The following is an 18,909-nucleotide window of genomic DNA, read 5'->3' on the forward strand; positions in this document are numbered from 1 at the left end:
TTACAAACCAGGTCAAGACTCTTCATCCGCTTTCTAAAAATCAAAGCTAACAAAGAAAAACACTTTTGGTAAAAGGTCATGCAGGCTTTTCCCTTTGTCTTCTCAGTATCATCCTTTCTTTCTCATTTTTTCCAGTGCATACTCTCACTTCTTCTCAGTCTCGGTGTTTCCCCTCCACCTTTTCACCCCCTACTCACTCCCGTATTCTCGGTACCCCTCTTCTTCCCTCGGCCTGGGGCAGCCCTGGGGCCCGCACCTGCCTGGGGAGAGCCCCAGCCTGGACCCGCCAAGGGACTGACAGTGACGTAGCAGGGAGGACGGGGCCCGCGCGGGCCGCTGACGTCACTGCCGCAGCGGTCCCCAGCGAAGCCCAAGAATGGGAATTCATGGAGGGAAGCACAGCGGTGACCCCGCGGTTAAGGCTGAGCGCTGCAAGTGCGCGGCATGCTTTAGGTTTCTTGGGTCAGAAGGCCCGAATATCTCTTGTAGCGCAGGCTGAGGCCACTTCACACCCTCAGCGCACTCGAAAACAAGAGTTTAGCGATAAGGGGAATGTCCCCACACAGTGGGGCCTCGTGCGCACGCGCCTTGGGTGGAGGACAGATAGAGGAGAGCTAGGGGGAGCTGGCGGTTGATTCTGGTGGGGAAGGAGGGAGGGCGGCGTGTGGCGGGAGAGGACAGTGACCGAGCTTAGCGTGCAGAACTGGAGAAAGGCGGTTTACCCCCTCCGCCGCTAGTCAGTCTCGCTGAGCGCTGCGGTGGCGCGGGGCCTGCGGCGCGGCGTCGTGACGTCACGGTGGCGGCGGCCGTGGTTGGCGCACTGTCCGCGGCTGCAAAGTGTGAATTACGCCGGGCTCGCGCTGGCGGCGGAGTGAAGTCAGGCTTCGGGGGAGGGGAGGGGCTGGACGGTGGTGGCGGCGGCCCGAGCTAGTGGCTGGTCCCAAGCCCCGCGCGCCTTGGGTCTCGCCGCTGACTCCGGCAGTCTTTTCTTGCACCGCTTTCTTCTGTCCTTGCTCCTGCTCTGCCTTCCCCGGACCCGCTCCTCCCAGCCGAGGAGCCCCTGGGCGGCAGGGTTCCCCCTCCGACTTTGCCTGTGCTGCCCCGCTTGCACCCCGGAGCTGGGCGCGCGCCGGTCCTCGTAACTGTCGTCGCGGCCGCCGCAGCGTCTTCCCGCCGGCAGCCCGGGCGGAGTGTTGGGGTGGGAAGGCGTGAACGCGGCTTCCCGGCCCGGGGTCGGCGGCCGCCGGCCCTGCCCCCGCCTCGGCCCGGCGCCCCCGAGCCGCGGCCCCTTCCCAGCGCAGGGGCCGGCAGCCGCGGCTGGGCGGGCGCCGCGCGGGGGCAGGGCGGGCGTATTCAATGGAAGTATGTTACCAGCTGCCGGTGCTGCCCCTGGACAGGCCGGTCCCCCAGCACGTCCTCAGCCGCCGAGGAGCCATCAGCTTCAGCTCCAGCTCCGCGCTCTTCGGCTGCCCCAATCCCCGGCAACTCTCACAGGTAATTGCCGCCGCCGACGCCGGGGACCCACACTTGGGGGCTTCTCTCTTTTGTTTCCCTCTTCCCACCCGGGTTCACCTTCGCGACACCCCCAGTCTCCTAGCCATTTACCTCAGACCCAACATTGTCCATGTTGGGGATTTCTGGGCTGGCCTCTTGGTTCGAGAGCCTTGTCTTTTATCCTCGAGCTTTGCACACTAAGTCCCCCGGCCTTCTCTGATTTCCTCCCCGCGCCCAACCCGGGTGGGCTTTGGGAGCCCTTCAGACCTCCAGGTCCGCCCCCCTCCGTGCTCAGCGGTTTAAGCTTCGGGAATGACCGTTTTCCTCCCTTTCTCGAAGTCTGGATCTCGAAGTCGGGCCTCTCTAACCTTAGTTGTGGCCTCGGGCATACCTGTCCCCCTTCCCCCATTCACACACCTGTGCAGCATTTGCGCCTCGCCTCCCCCCTGCTCCCGCGCGCCCCGTGGCGTTCGGATGGTCCTGCGGTTCTCCGAACAATAGGCCAATTCCTCGGCGCTGTTCCCCAGCCCCTTCTATTCTGTGGATGGACCTTAAGTGCTAGCAAAGAAACAAGAATCGGGAGTGCTTCCCCGAAGAGCTTCGGTTTCTGCAAAGTTGATAAACAGGCATCAGTTTTGTTTTTAATTTGATAAGGAGATTTTAGGAGAGAAACTACTAATGAGCACTCACAGGGAGACTTTATTTTGAATGGTCCAATACCAGTCGCTCCTGAGAATTTCGGTTTTCTCCTTTGGTGATGCTGTTGGCCCAACTCCTAAGTTCTGGTTGATTTTGATTGCCAGGTTTAAAATAGGCAAAAACAATTTTGTTTACATTTGAACCAGGTGCCCTGCATTTCTGCTGCCAGAATGTTACCTGTTCATGATCAATTTTTAATTCGAATATATTTGTTTTTCCTCTTGGTTAGTATCTTTTATGAAGCATATTTTCTCTCCACTTGTAATTATCTTGAGCCGGGTCTATGTGTGTATATATATATATATTTAAACCCGTAGTGTGGATAGCACCTGGTAGAGATTTTGCTTATAATAGGTGAGTCCAGTAAATATTTGTCATTTGCTTCTTTGCCTGAATGGTAGAGAAAGCAAGAGACCATCTGGATTTCTCTATAAATTGTTTTTATTTGAAATGAGACTTATTTCACAGGACAAGATGGTATGCTAACGAGGTCAGAGCCAAATTTATGGTTACTATAGTAGTTTAAATAATACTACATTGTTATTTTGAAAGTTGGGTCCATGCTCTGCCTTTATAGTACTTACACTTAAAGCGTTTTCAGGTTCCAAAATTAATGTTGAAGAAATGTTAATGCATTGCTGGAAAAGGTAGTATGGTAGTAATTAAAGGTTTTTAATGTAATTTTTTTTCACTTCACAATATTATTTTACTTTCTCAGATCACAGGCACATAACTAATACCCATTTCCAGATCAGTATAAATAATAAGGATGATCAGTAGTTTTTTATAAAATGATAAAATACCAATAAAGTTACTTGTGCTCCCTGAGGAGAAAATGAATGAGAAAGGAGATTCCAAGAGCATTAAAACAAGTCTCATACCAGGGTTTTACTTGTTGTCATAATTAATCCTCAGAGACCAATTTGAAGCCCCGCTCCTACTTGACTCGTTTCCTAGCTTTGGGTTTAAATGGGTAATGGAATTTTAAAACTATGGTTGTGGCAGATAAAGCAAATATTGTAGATTTACACCATATTTTACTAATTCCTAAAGCTTAAAAAAATAATTTAAAAACTATACCCCAAAGTGAAATATATAGAAACTTACAAAAATTTGGACAGAAGGTTTCTTGAATTATAACATTTTTTCTAAACATTGTTGCCCAGCATTAAAATGATGTTAAACTTACCATGGGCTGAAATGGATGTATTTATCAGTACCAAGACTTATTCTGTTTATCATTACCAAGACTCATGTTGCTAGTGATTTATCTAGGGCTAGATGGGAATGTATAACAAAAAAAAAAAAAAAAGAAAATTTGGGAATCTTATTCAGAGCTTTGTACAATAAATGTTTGATTAAATCAAAACCCTTGAATATTCAGTTCCTAAGTCTAAAGGTACAAAATTTTTAAAAAGCTGAGGTGGTTTGGTAGTTTCATTTAATACTTAAAAAAAAAAACCAACCCCTCCAAACCTGGCTTTCTTTTTTTTTTTTAAGGTGCTACGAAATTATTTTCTGAATCCATTTTAGAATATGTTCAAACCTAGCAATCTTTTCAGTTCTTCAGTTTCACTGTACCACTGGAGACTATATCCTAGTGCATACTTAATACTTGTTGGATGAGTGAATAAGTAATGATTACCTCTGACTGCGCATCAGTTTTAAATATGAAAGCAACGTAAGGACTCCTTTATCCCGAACCTGGTTTAGAACTTGTAACTGCAGACTTCAAAAAGATTTAGGAAATAAGCAGAGACTGAGCAACCAAAATATAGATTTGATGATTCTCTCAAAGCCTCTGTGTTTTAGGTAAAGTTCTGACAAACTTGTGTTGCAAGCAGCGCAAATTTAAAGGGTTGGAGGCTGCTAGAATCAGTTTCTCACTGATACTGGCAAAAGTTGACAGCGGACACACAAAAGCTGGAGATCAAAAGAAAAACTCTTCAAAGCCAGCAACTTTTAAAAGGGAACCCTGGGGACATATACTTTAGGAGCTTGAGTGTTATACAACCCAATAATTATTAGTCAAAATAATACTTAATTGAATCTGTTTTTAAAAATGGAAAGATTCCCACTTAAAAAAATCTCCATGCCAAACCAGTGTTGGTGCTTAAATGGGTAAGGGTGAGTTGTCTGAAAAATTCGTTTCTGTGGAATACCAACTAACTGTCCCAAGAATGCCAAGTAAATGAGGCATTAACTTTTTGTTTTAAACCAGGTCATGTACTACTTTCTCAACTGGTTAATATGAGTTCTTTGAATTATTTGAAAAATCGGAATAATAAGAGAAGCTTGTTTTTGCCATTTTAGGGTATCTGTTGTTGATAACTGAGATTAAAGTTATCCAAGATTTTATCCAAGATTTTTCCTTGGAGAATAAAGTTCTTACTTAGGTAAAATATTGTGAGAGCAGAACTTTTCTTGCTTGGGGTGCCTGGGTAGCTCAGTTGGTTAAGCATCTGCCATGGAGAATAGGTCATGTTCTCAGGGTCCTGGGATCAAGTAAGTCCCAGGCTCTCTGCTCAACAGGGAGTCTGCTTCTCCCTCTCACTCTCCTTCTCTCTTTCTCTCATATAAATTTTAAAAACTTAAAAAAAAGAAAAATTGTCTAGTTCACTACTGTGTCCATAGTGCTTTGCATAGTTAAGTGCTTAGTAAGTGTGGAAGCTGAGTTAGTGTATTGATGACATGCCAAGCACTGTGCCTGTGATTATTTTAGTCAGATTTTCTACGCACTGGAGAGAAATATTATTTGGGTTAGAAATTTCTGATCTAATTTTTAAAATTTATCATAAATTGATGGTATGTATTATTGAACAAAATATTAGAGTCTCTTTCCTGAAGACATTATCTTTTTAGAGCAGTTTTAAGTTCACAGCACAATGAAGTACAAGGTAAAGAGATTTCCCATATGCTTTCTGGCCTGGTACATGCATAGCCTCTCCCATTATCAGCATCCCCCATCAGAGTAACACATTACAATTGCTAAGCCTCCATTGCCTCATTATTACCACCCTGAGTCCATAGTTTACATTAGGGTTCCTTCTTGGTGTCTTTTTCTCCTTTTTTAAAAATACAGAAACTATTCCATAAATATTTACTAAACATCACCTGAGAATGAGATTCCTTGTATTGAGTACTAAGAAAATGCAAAGAACTAGTAATCGAAAAAAAAAAAAAATGACTTGTGAGCCTGCCAACCTAACCACATTTTTCTTTGATGCATTATGTTCCTTATACATAAACACTTTTTACTTAGAGTATACATCTCTGTTGTCTTTAGCAGTGTTCTTAATATATGACAAATTTTCAAGTTTCTAGATGTGCCAGAACAGTTCAAAGTCCCTTGGATAAAAGTTGGTTCTTAAAGAAGCCTACAGGATTATGTTGGGGAAAATGGTATGATTATATGTGACATAATTTTTAATATTGGAGTTATCAAGGCATAATGAGACTACAGGAAGGTAAACCCAAATTTCCTGAACAAATCAGAGGAAGCCTCACATAGTAGTTGAGGCTTAGGCCAAAGCCTAAAGATTATGTAGATGTTTCTAGATAAGTGGGTGCATGTTGTGGGGGCGGTTAGAGGATGGTCCAGGAAATTGTGTAAGGCAGCACTATCCAATAGAACTTTTTGTAATGATGGAAAATTTCTCTGCAGTATCCAATGTAATAGTCACTATCCATATATACCTAGGTAAGCACTTGAAATGTGGCTAGTCTGAGGAACTGAATTGTAAATTTAGTTTTATTTAAATAGCCGCATATGACTAGTGGCTACTATGCTGTCAGAGATCAGCATGGTTTTATGTATATTTAATAATCATTAGTGGTGATGTCATGTTGATCTATGAGTACCACATTATCTGAATGTTGAACGTTAGAGCTATTTCAGGTCTTGATGTTGTACACAAAACCTTAATACCTTCGTACATGTTTGATAAAGTCTTTAGAATGGTTTCACTGGGTTGGGTCAAGAACTAAGAACATTTTTTGGCTTTCTAGAATGCTCTGTCCTTTTACATTACCAAGATAAATGATTATTGCTCTTTCATCACCAATCATAGATTACTAGATTATAATATTATATAATTAGTAAGCATTTTGTGAATGTTTTATAAACATTTATAGAAATGTTCTTCTATGTTAGATGCACTGTGGTATGCTGAGTTTGTTTCAACTTAGACTAAGCAATAATATACACTTTCCGAAGTTTTTCTGTGCATTTACATTTCCTCTTTTGTCAGATTTCATTTGCATGTCTTGTGCTCGTTTGTAAGGACTGTTATACATCTAATGTCAGTTTCTAATAGTGCATTTATTCCAAATTACTGATACCATAGTAGTTGCCTCTTCACAAATCTGCATTCAGAAGCCAGTACACAGGAAATAACGTGAACAGTCAGTGGGACGTCCTGGAGTGGTTCATTTGCTGAGAACTTCCTCCCTATCTACTCCCGAAACACTTGTGTTGGGATCTTGGTTTCATTTTTCTATTTTTAGAAATATTTCTTACTCTGATTTAAATTTAATAGTATCGTGTTTTGGCTTTTACTTCTGAAGCAATATATATATCTATGCTGTAATTCAAGTATATGTTCAAACATAATATTAATGTAAATTTATAGTGTATTTGGAGTGTTGTTCTGATTGAGGAGTAGGGTGTTCAAATTGCTAGTTTATAAGTTGTCATCAGGAACACGTTTAGTCTGTGGGATGTGATTGGAAGAGGTTTTAGACCTATGCCCAGGTTTTGTTGCCTTGTTGCTATGCTTAGAGTTCCATCAGCTGTACATACTCTCTATTTAAGAATTCTTTTTTGAAACACAAATGTCCTGCAAAAGGTAAAATATTAAGCCTTTTCAGGGAGTTATGAAGAGTAGGGAACTCACTGGGTGGAAAGGAGAGGTACCATCCATTCTCTTTGAGGCAATTTGATAGCATGTCTGCTTATACTTTAAGTTTCAACCATTCTTTCCTTTCTTCCTTCCTTCCCCCCCCTTTTCTTTTCATGAAGGACCAGAGTAATTTTAGAGAATTAACTTCTTTCTAGTGATGGGTATAGGGACAAGTTTGGGAAGAGAAGAGCTGAAGAAAAAGGAAGTTGATAAAGCTTAGCTTAATTCAGATTTTTGCCTGGGACCATTAATACCCATTTAGTTGGACTAAAGACACTTAGGAAATTTAGGTGATAAAAGAATTCTCGTTGCATGCAGATCTTAAGGAATTTAATTTTCTGTACCAAAGACTGTGTTTATGTTTATATAAAATCTAATTTTGTTAGAAGTACCTTGACTAAACGTTTTTAAGATCTGGGCATTCTTACATTCCCTTCCACTAAAGGGAATTCCCGAAAATGTCAACAATTTTTAGTCTTCTAATTTAGAAGAAACTTAAAATTTTTTTATTCTGTGGATTGCTCATATCTTATTTAATTTGAATTGAGAGAAAATTGAGTGTTTATTCTTTCCCATATTTAAATAGCCTATTCTTGCCTAAACACAATATAGACTTTGTTGATTTTTATATTGTTGTTAAATATGTCTTTCAAAGATTACAAATAAATGATACTTTCACGTATTTGCATTCAGGTATACTATATGAAGTAGTAGTATATGAGGAAAGGAACAAAAACATTTGTAGATGAGCTTTTGAAGCTTGCAGAGCTTCATTTTGGCTGCTGGCAAGTTCCCTTCCTAATGGATCTGTGCCAGTGATCAGAAGTTTCTCCTGCTTGTGATTTTGAGTAGGAATTTTGGATTACTGCTCCATGCCTCCACCTACTGGTAGGGAGGGCTCTTCATTTTTTGAAGATGATGGCAAGAAGAGGAGAGGATGAAAGCAGGGCAGGGAGAATTGGGGGAAGAAGATGAATTGTTAATTGGCTAAGTTTCAGCCAAGCTCTCTGTCATCCGCGTTTCGGGTAGACCAAACTCGAGCTCAGGACCATGTAAAGTACTTGACAAATGGTGCTTAATAAAGGTGCAGTATTCTTGTTTCAGTGATAATTGTTTCTATTTATTGAGTACCTCACATGCCAGATACTGTAATTGATGTATTTAATCTTTACAGAAACTCTATATAAGTGCTGTTACTCCCATTTTTACCTTTTTTCCCAAGAAGTAAATTGACCTTAGACACAATACTTTATTTGCCCAAGGCATCACAAGAACTTTGAGAAAGGCCTCTCATGTTTCACACCCTTATTTTGTATCCTAGTCTGCCTCCATGAAGGTGAGTAGAGTGTAGTTAGTCTTTATGTTTAATGATTATAGATTTTTGTTGGCTCATAGATGTGGATAAAGAAAACACATTTGATGGTTTGAGGTGATTATTTGAAGTGATAACCTTTATTTTGGTTGTTTCAAATCATACCTGGATTTTGTTCTAGTTGCCACTTTCTAGGAGAACATGACTAAGTTAAATCATACTCTGAAGATATTTACCAAGGTGATGAAGTGATTTCAAAGCACATTGTTTGATATGTGAATGAAGAAATTGGAGACATTAACTTGGAAAAGGGAAGCCTTAGAATTTGGGCCAAGAACTTGGGGATGGAGGTGGAAGAGTGGTTGGTAAAAGATGATAGAGCATTGCTCTCTTCCAGTATGTGAAGTAGTACCATGTGAATGAGAAAAAGGAGGGGAGGGTTAAGATTTTGATTGGTTGTATGTTCTTGATTGCTATACCCTGTTCCTACTTGGTGAGGGCAGTTGCTAATATATCAGAGAAGATAGAAGCTGAAAGTCGTCCCTTGTCCAAGGTAACACAACTAGATAGTAGAAATGGATTAAGCTCTGGGAGCCCTACAGACTATGTGTTCTCTTCTTCCTTTTTATGACATGGGAAAAGGATGTTACTGTAGAGAGTAGAATAAGACTAATAGGTAGAAACAATAGGGACGTAGATCTTGTGTTTAATCACACTAATAATTAAAGAAATGCAAACTAAAAGAAAGATAAAGTAAATATATAACAAGAAGATTACACAATGCCAGTAGGATATAAATTGTAAATTTGCTGAAAAGTAATTGAGCAGTTGAATAAAAAAATTAATACATTGCCTTCACTTTTTTTTTTTTAAGATTTTATTTATTTATTTGACAGAGAGAGACCACAAGTAGGCAGAGAAGCAGGCAGAGAGAGAGGAGGAAGCAGGCTCCTTGCTGGGCAGAGAGCCCAATGTGGGGCTTGATCCCAGGACCCTGGGATCATGACCTGAGCCGAAGGCAGAGGCTTTAACCCACTGAGCCACCCAGGCGCCCCACATTGCCTTCACTTTTAATACCGATCATCTATAGTTTGTCCCAATTTTGTTTAAAACTAAATAACAGGGGTGCTTGGGTGGCTCAGTGGGTTAAAGCCTCTGCCTTTGGCTCAGGTCATGATCCCAGGGTCCTGGGATCGAGCCCCGCATCAGGCTCTCTGCTCTGCGGGGAATCTGCTTCCTCCTCTCTCTCTGCCTGCCTCTCTGCCTACTTGTGATCTCTGTCAAATAAATAAATAAGATATTTAAAAAAAACCTAACAAAATGTATACATATGTATATACCATGCACACTCACAAAAAAAAATAAAGGCATAGGTATCCCCAAATACTAACTGAAGCCGGATGTTAAATTATAACTTACTTTTAACTTTTTGTTTAGAATTTTGTGTAATTTTACCAATGTCCTTCTTTTAGCATGAATCTTCTTTTTAATCACAATAATCCTAGAAAAAGTGAAACAAGTTGTATTTAGGCCCAGATTTCTGACAGAAATGTCCCAATAGAGAACAGGCTACTTCATGAGATTATAAATTGAGATAGTAGTTTGAAAGATATGGTCAAGGGGATTGACTCTTCTGGTTCCTTCCAACTTCATGATTCTGTAATCTCTTTGGCTAACTCAATTATGCACATTACAGGTAATTTTGTATAGCTCTGACAATTATAAAGTAGATTCATTCTCCATGGGAGTTGTTGAGAAGTAAATTTAAGTGTAATTATTGTTAGGAAAACAAAGCTAGAGGTATCACAATTCCAGATTTCAAGTTATACTACAAAGCCGTAGTAATCCACACAGTATGGTACTGGCACAAAAATAGACATAGATCACTGGAACAGAAAAGAAACGCCAGAAATAAACTCTTGATTATATGGTCAACTAATCTATGACAAAGGAGGCAAGAATATGGGGAAAAGACTAAGACTTTTCAATAGATGGTGCTGGGAACACTGGACAACTACATGCAAAATAATAAAACTGGCCTACATTTTAATACAATACACAAAAATAATCAAAATGGATTAAAGACCTAAATGTAAGACCTGAAACCATAAAAATCCTAGTAGACAACATAGGCAGTAATCTCTTCAACATCAGTTGTAGCAGCATTTTCCTAGATATGTCTCCTTAGGGCAAGGGAAACAAAAACAAAAATAAACTATTGAGAACACATCAAAATAAGCTGTTGCACAGTGAAGGAAACCATCAGTAAAACAAAAAGGCAACCTACTGAATAGGAGAAGATTTTTGCAAATTATATCTATGATAAGTGGTTAATATCCAAGATATGTAAAGAACTTATACAACTCATCACAAAAAAAATCCAATTGGGAAATGGGCAGAGGACCTAAATAGACATTTTTTCCAAAGAAGACCTGTAGATGGCCAACAGACACATGAAAAGATGCTTAACATTACTCATCATTAGGGAAATGCAAATCAAAACTAATGAGAGATCACCATACACCTGTCAGAAAGGCTAAAATCAAAATGATGAGAAATAAGTGTTGGCAAGGGTGTGGAGAAAAAGTAATTCCTGTGCACTGTTGGTGAAATGTAAATTTAAGTAGCCACTGTAGAAAACAGTATGGAGGTTCCTTGGAAAATTAAAAATAGAAATGCCATATGATCCAGTAATTCTACTACTTGATATTTACCCAAAGAAAACAAAAGCACTAATTTGAAAAGGTTTATGTTTCTTGTATCATTATTTACAATAACCAATATATGGAAGCATCCTAAGTGTCCACTGATAGACAAATGGATAAGGAAGATGTGTGCGTGCTCATGTGTGCACCCACACACGCTGGAATATTGCTTAACCATAAAAAAGGATGAGATCATGCCATTTGAGACAACATGGATGGACCTAGAGGATATAATGCCAAGTGAAATAAGTCAGAGAAAGACGAACACTATATGATTTCACTCAGAAGTGAAATCTTTTTTTAAAAAAGGAATAAACGAAAAGTAGAATCAGACCTATAAATACAGAGAACAAATTGGTGGTTGCCACAGGGGAGGTGAGTGAGGGGTTGGGCAAAATGGGTAGTAGGAGTGGGAGATACAGGTTTTCAGTTATGGAATGAAGAAGTCACAGGAATAAAAGGCATAGCATAAGGAATATAGTCACTGATATTGTAATAGGGATGTTTGGGAGCAGATGGTAGCTACACTTGTGAGCATAATGTATAATCTTGTTAAATCACTATGTTATGCACCTGAAACTAACATCGTGTGTCAACTATACTAAAAAAAAAAAAAAGCATAGTTACTGTTTTGAAGAGCTATTTGATGATAGCCCATGAGGAGACACTAAACAATGACCATGGCACAAGGACTAGAAAGTTAGGAGTTAAGACCTAGGAACTGGTTTGATGTGGGAAGTAATAAAAAAAAATTCCTACTTTTTTTAGTCTGGGAAACCAGGTATATCATGAAGCTAATAACAAAAATACAGATAGGAAGAGGAGGCAGGTTTTGTGTGTGTGTGTGTGTGTGAATGTGGGGCAGGGGGGAAGAGATAATACATTTACTTTGAGTTTATTGAGTTCAAGTATCTGGGGAGTATTCAGGTGGGGATATTCAGTAGGCAATATCTTAGGAAGGTTAGGACAAATGATACGTTCTAACTTTAACTATCAGGGTTTTTTGCTCATGTACCCCCTTCAAAGAACTGGAAAAACAAACACAAAACTATATACCTTCTCACATATTAAGAATTTATCCTTTGGGGTGCCTGGGTGGCTTAGTTAGTTGATCATCTGAATCTTGATCTCACCTCAGGTCTTGGATCTCAGGGTCATGGGTTTAAGCCCCATGTTGGGTTCCATGCTGGGTGTGGAGCGTACTTAAACAAACAAACAAACAAAACAACCTTTCCTCTAAGGTTCAGTATTTGTAAATGATATAATTTTTGGTGTATTACTTAAATCACTATTTAAAATACATCCAGGGAGTTTTTGACAACTTGATACTTTCCACATCTGTTTCAAAAAATATGTGAACAATATCTTAATTTTAACAGTCAGAGTTTTTATATTTATTTTTCTCTTGAACTCACTTCTATTTTTCTGTCACTACATATTTTATACTTGGAAGCATTGTACCAATCACACTATCATACTTTTCTACAATTAAAGTAAGTAAATTCATGAATTTAGTGAATGGGAATAAAAAATGTTTTGTATTAATTGTCACCCAGTTCTTCTGAGTTCTATGCAAAAACAATTATAATTAAAAACATTCAAACTTTCCTAAGTTTGGGGTGCATAGGTGGCTAAGTCAGTTAACCATCTGTTTTTGCCTTAGGTCATGATATTAGGGTCCTGGGACTGAGTCCTGCATGCGGGGATTCTTCTTCCTCTCCCTTTGCCCCTCTCCCTGCTCATGCGCTCTGTTTCTCAAATAAGTAAAAGCTTAAATTGCTGTTCTTCCTTTTTTACTTTAATAGTGAAACTTTTGAGAAAACTTATGAATAAAAAGTGCTTTATTTTAGCAATATCACCCATTCTTCCAAGTTGACAATGAAGTGATTGATCAAAATTATTTTTAATACTTTGTCAGGTAGCAACTGCATTTGTTTAACTTCTGTATTCATGGAAGTCAGAATTGGTCACCCCTTAACTTGAAAAAAAAAAAGGATACCCCAGTCTATAAAGTTATTAACTTTCTCAACCATGGATATTTTGAACTCTCCTTTTGGCTCTTTAGATGTTGTTACACAACAGCTCCACAATAAGTATAGGGAAGTGTTGAGTGTTGCAGGTTCCTTTGTGAGGTGGTAGAGGAGCAGGGATGAAAGGGGAGGGGAGGTAAATAAAAACTGATATACTGGATTAGCGGAATGGTTCTAGATAATTATATATATGGAAGTTGAGAGCTGAGGAATCTTTGAAACTCTCCATGCTCATTGTACTTCTAAGGGCTATACATGCATGCCCCAGTTTGCAGACCACTGGTTTTCTATATTCCACCTTGTTATTATCTTCTTGTTGTATTTTACCATTTTCCACAGGCATATAGAAATAATATTTCATACATCAAATTTTCCCCATGGTATATGCTTACTTCTAATCTCAGTCTTCATACTTAATCACTGTAGGACTTCTTTGGAAATGGAATCAGGATATTAATGCTTGAAAGGAATCCTGTAAGTCATTTTAAAGATTTGATGGTTGAGATTCAGAAAGGTTAAGTGATTTCTCCAAGATCCCACAATTTAGACTGGAGAAATTAGTTTTACAATTAGTTCTTCCCAACTTTGTTGCTTCTCTCACTATATCCTCTACTTCCTTGTGAAAGGATTGACCTTTGAATTTCCTTAAATATCAGTCTTTCTTTACTGAACATTATTCTTTGAATAGCAACTATGTATAATCCAGTGATTATGTAAACAAGTCAGAGTACAAACACATTCAGTTTAAAACATATCTGAGTTATTTCTTAAAACGTAGTAAGAGATAAAGCCAAACCATTATTGGAAGTGTAATGGGCCAGTTGGGAAGATACCGTTTGATTTGTTGAAATGAGAGTTATATACAACAGGAATAACCTTTTATAAAGAAAGATGTATTTCACCTATACTTTAAAAATAAAGAATAAAGTTTTTTTTCACATTGAGGTATAAAATAATTAATATTCCTGTTATACAAATTGCTCACTCCATACCCTTTTATATATGAAATGGTGGGTGATGGAATTTTTTGATAATTTTTTTACTTCATTTTACTTTTTTCATTGAACTCTTTATAGTGGACATTTTAATAAAATTTAAAAAAAAACAGTGAAGCTATTCCAGATAGCAGACCTTTTTTAAAGACTTAATTTTTTTAGAGCAGTTTTAAGGTCACAGTAAATTTAAGAAGAATATACAGAGATTTTCCACATGCCTCCAGCCCCAACACATTTGTAGTCTTCTCCAACTTTATCAACACCCTCCACCAGACAGCTACATCTGTAACAATTGATGAACCTACATTGATATAATCATGCAAAATCCATACTATACGTTAGGGTTCACTCTCGGTGTTGTACATTCTATGAGTCATATAGTCATATATGTCATATAGTTGGATATAGTTGGATTCATATAGTCCCCAGCCTTTTCAGATTGGCTTCTTTCACTTAATAACATGCATTTAAGGTTCTTCCCATTTTTTTTGTTTTTGTTTTTTTGTTTTGTTTTGTTTTTTTTAATGGCCTAATAGCTCAGTTCTTTTTAGCACTGAGTAGTAGTTTGTTGTCTGGTTGTACCACAGTCTTTCCATTCACCTACTTGAAGGACATCTTGATTGCTTCTAAATTTTGGCATTCAGGAGTAAAACTGCTACAAACCACTCTGTGCAGATAACTTACTGGAATTTTGATTGGAATTGCATTGAAACTAGATCAAGTTAGGAAGAACTGATATTTTGACAATGTTAAGTCTTCCCATCCGTGAATATGCAGTAACTCTCCATTTATTTAGTTCTTCTTTTATTCATTTGAGTTTTGTTATTTTCTCATAGATCTTGTGCATTTTTTGTTAGATATATGCTTAAGTATTTCATTTTTGGAAGTGATAATATAAATGGTATTGTGTTTTAAATTTTTAATTTCACTTTTTCATTCTGGTATACAGGAAAGAAGTTGGTTTTGTGTATTAACCTTGTATCCTTTAACCTTGCCATAGCATTCATTTGTTCCAGGTGGGTTTTTTCCCCTATTCTTACAGACTTTCTATGTAGACAGTCATGTCATCTGTGAACAAAGACAGTTTTTATGTCTTTTCCAGTCTATACCGTGTTCCCTTTTTTTTTTTTGTCTTACTACATTGGCTAGGATATCCAGTGTGACATTGAAAAGGAGTGGGGAAAGGAAAAACTTTTGCCTTGTTCCTAAAGGATTCTTTTAACAGAGCAAGAGCAATAAGATTTACAGGGGGAAAGAAAAAAAAAAAAAACCTATAGGGAAATATAAGACTACTCATTAGGAAATTGGTAGACCATTCATCTCCAGGAAGAAATACAAATATAGGAAAACATGTTTAGCTTTGGTAGTAATAAAGGAAATGCAGGAAGTAAGAAAAAAAGAAAGAATTTTTGGTGGGGGGTAATCATATTTTCATATTGGCAAAGACTGGTAAAACCCACTGTTAGCAGGGTCTGAGAAAAATGGCTTACTCTTATATAGAGAACTAGGAGCATCATTTGATTCAGCATTTTGGGAAGGCAGTAGATCTTTACAAATCCAAATTTTAAGTGTGAATACTACCCTTTTTGTAGTCATGGAATTTGTCTAAAGGGGTAGTTGCAAAAATTTGCTAAAACAAATGCACAGAAATTTTTTTGGTAACAATTTGTAACACTGGAATGATGGGTATTTCGATTATTCCAGTGCTCATCAGTGTGGTGGTTGGTTAGACTATGTTGTTGTAATTCAGCATAAAATTCTATCCAGTAAAGTGATGCCATATATCCATATTCGTCTTGGAAAGGTATGTATAACAATTTGGGGAAAAGACTACCTGCAGAGTAACATGTGTATTAGCCTGTTTATGTAACTTTCTACATAACATCTGAGTTTTGTAAATAAAAATATGAAGGATATTATATACACCAATGTATGCATACATACAAGTCTGACGGGTTGGTCAGCAAAATGTTAACAGTGGCTATCTTTGGGACTGGCACTTCTGGTGATTTTTACTATCTTTGTACTTGTGAAATTTTTTTTAAAAGATTTTTCCTTTATTTAACAGAGAGAGAGAGAGTGAAAGAGGGAACATAAGCAAGGGGAGTGGGAGAGGGAGAAGCAGGCTCCCCACTGAGCAGAGAGGCTGATGTAGGGCTTGCTCCCAGGACTTTGGGATCATGACCTGAGCTGAAGACAGACTCAATGACTGAGCCACCCAGGTGCCTTGTGAATTTTTTTTAACAGTAAAAATATATCACTTTTGTAATAGAAATCAGTAAAGCTTTTTTAAAAAAAACTTACCATTAAGTGATATGTCTGTTATGTAGAAATAATGAAGAAAGGTCTAGCTAATAATTCATTAAGTATAAATAGGTGGTTCAGAAGTGGGTTGTTCACTGCCACATAATAGGTATTCAAAGTGGTTTATTAAAATGGAAGTTTAGTGCTTTGATGTGTGGAGGAATACACTGCATTTTTAATGGAAAAATGAAGTAAGTTTGGTGGGAGATAGTTTACAAAAACTATTTTGCCTATTTCAGAACTGAGAAGTTAAGCTTTCTGCTGTGGTTTCATTTATTCACATATTTAAGGGTCTATGTATTAGCATAACATATTTATAAAATGTAAAAAGTCATCAAGAAAATTTATGACCCAGAATCAGAACGTTTATGTTAGAAGAGACTATAAAAATGAGTTTCCTCAACATACAGTTAAGTAAACTGAAACCACAGAGGTTTTAAAGGACACACAGGGGCAGTAATTGAAATCTCTTCTGTTGGGTGCCTGGGTGACTCAGTGGGTTAAAGCCTTTGCCTTCAGCTCAGGTCATGATCCCGGGGTCCTGGGATGGAGCACTGCATTGGGCTCTCTGCTCAGCAGGGAGCCTGCTTCCCCCTCCCCCACCCCTCTGCCTGCCTCTCTGCCTACTTGTGATCTTTGTCTATCAAATAAATAAATAGGGGCGCCTGGGTGGCTCAGTGGTTAAAGCCTCTGCCTTCGGCTCAGGTCATGATCTCAGGGTCCTGGGATCGAACCCCACATCGGGCGCTCTGCTCGGCGGGGAGCCTGCTTCTCCTTCTCTCTCTGCCTGCCTCTCTGCCTACTTGTGATCTCTGTCTGTCAAATAAATAAATAAAATATTTTAAAATAAATAAATAAATAAATAAAATCTTTTAAAAAAAATCTCTTCCGGGGCGCCTGGGTGGCTCAGTGGGTTAAAGCCTCTGCCTTCGGCTCAGGTCATGATTCCAGGGTCCTGGGATCGAGCCCCCAGCATCGGGCTCTCTGCTAAGCAGGGAGCCTGCTTCCTCCTCTCTCTCTGCCTGCCTCTCTGCCTACTTGTGATTTCTGTCTGTAAAAAAAAAAAAAAAAAAAAAAAACTTAAAAAAAAAAAATCTCTTCCGTTGAACATCCATTTTGGCTACTCAGTTTTTGCTTGAACATTTTTGGAATTACCATTTTATAAGACAATGCATTGTGGTGTTGAATGGTGTGGTGGGTTGAATAGTGTCCACCAGAAATTCATATCTACTTGGAACCTCAAAATATAACCTTATTTGGAATAAGGATCTTTGCAGATATAATCAAGTTGAGGTCATATGGGATTAGGACAGGCCCTAAATCCAATGACTAATGTCTTTCTAAAAGGAAAGGATACACAGAGACCGAGACACACGCAGGGAAGACCATGTGAAGATAGAACAGATTGGAGTGATGCAGTTTATAAGCCAGGAATGCAAAGGATTGCTGTGGTACACCAGAAACTCCTAAGAGGCAAAGAAGGATTCTTCCCTAAAGCCTTCAAAGGTAACACGCCCTTCCCGGCCAACACTTGATTTTGGACTTGAAGCCTGCAGAACTGAGAGAAAATAAGGTCTGTTGTTTTAAGCCACAAAGTTTGTGTTATTTCAGTAGCCCTAGGAAATGACTACAAATGGCTTTGATTATTTTAAATGTATTTGTTCATCCTTTGAATCGGCAGACATTAATTGAGCACGTTTATATGCCAGGTACTCTGCTAGGTATATCAAAGAGAAATAAAACATGTTTCCTGCCTTGGTTCTTGGAGCTTGGTCTAGTAGGAGGGATAGCTATTTAAATCTCAAATTGTAATACACTTTGATATATGTTCTCATTATGATAGTATACGAAGTTTAGTAGTGGCACAGTTGAGCTGGGAGAACCAGGGCAGGTTTTAGAAAGAGAAACCTTTGTGCTGGTCTGAAAGAGTTTGAAAGATAGGTCTGAAAATCAGCCTCTGTGGGAATTCTGCATGATTCCACCCCAACTCATGCTATCAATCCTGCCTAGTTCAAGGCATGTTTGGCCTGCAGTGATAGCATCCTGTCACTAGAATTCTCTCTCCACAAATCTGTCGAAGTAATTTTTTAAATGCAGTCAGTTCATGCCACTCTGCTGAAACATCAGTGGGTTCTTAGCACAGTGAAAATAAAATCCAAACTCCTTTTCATGCTATGGCCCCATATAATCTCACACCTGCTAACTTTTCAGTTCCCTCTTCCACAGTGGGCTTTTGCTGTGAACACGCCAGGTTTGTTCCCATCCTTGACTTTGCTCTTGTTCTCCTCTCAATCTCAAGATCTTGTCATGGCTTTTTGTCCTTCCAGTCGAAGCCCATTCTGCAGAACAATCTTTTCTGACCTCCCTATTTAAAACATCACCCCATCCCCCAGCTGTCCTCTTACCTTGTTTTATTTGTGGCGCACACCGCTAACTTGATTCATTTGTCTGTCTTCGCCCCCCCACCCC

General features: G+C 39.0%; 1 protein-coding gene across 3 annotated transcripts in view; it reads left to right on the forward strand.

Annotated features, from left to right (window-relative positions):
• The first annotated feature begins 416 nt into the window (after positions 1-416).
• The window catches only part of PDE7A (phosphodiesterase 7A), a 123,832-nt gene continuing 105,339 nt past the window's right edge, over positions 417-18,909 (forward strand). For 2 of the 3 annotated variants that reach the window (XR_006819566.1, XM_046011041.1), the window contains exon 1: positions 418-1,494. Coding sequence is in view for 2 of the 3 variants with exons in the window: in XM_046011041.1 (XP_045866997.1) it covers positions 1,357-1,494 (138 nt within the window). In the remaining variant the exon portion in view is untranslated. Of the gene's footprint in view, positions 1,495-18,909 lie in introns of all 3 variants that reach the window. The other variant, XM_046011052.1, reaches the window with a different exon arrangement.

This window comes from Meles meles, chromosome 1 (genome assembly GCF_922984935.1).
Source record: "Meles meles chromosome 1, mMelMel3.1 paternal haplotype, whole genome shotgun sequence".
NCBI lineage: Eukaryota > Metazoa > Chordata > Mammalia > Carnivora > Mustelidae > Meles > Meles meles.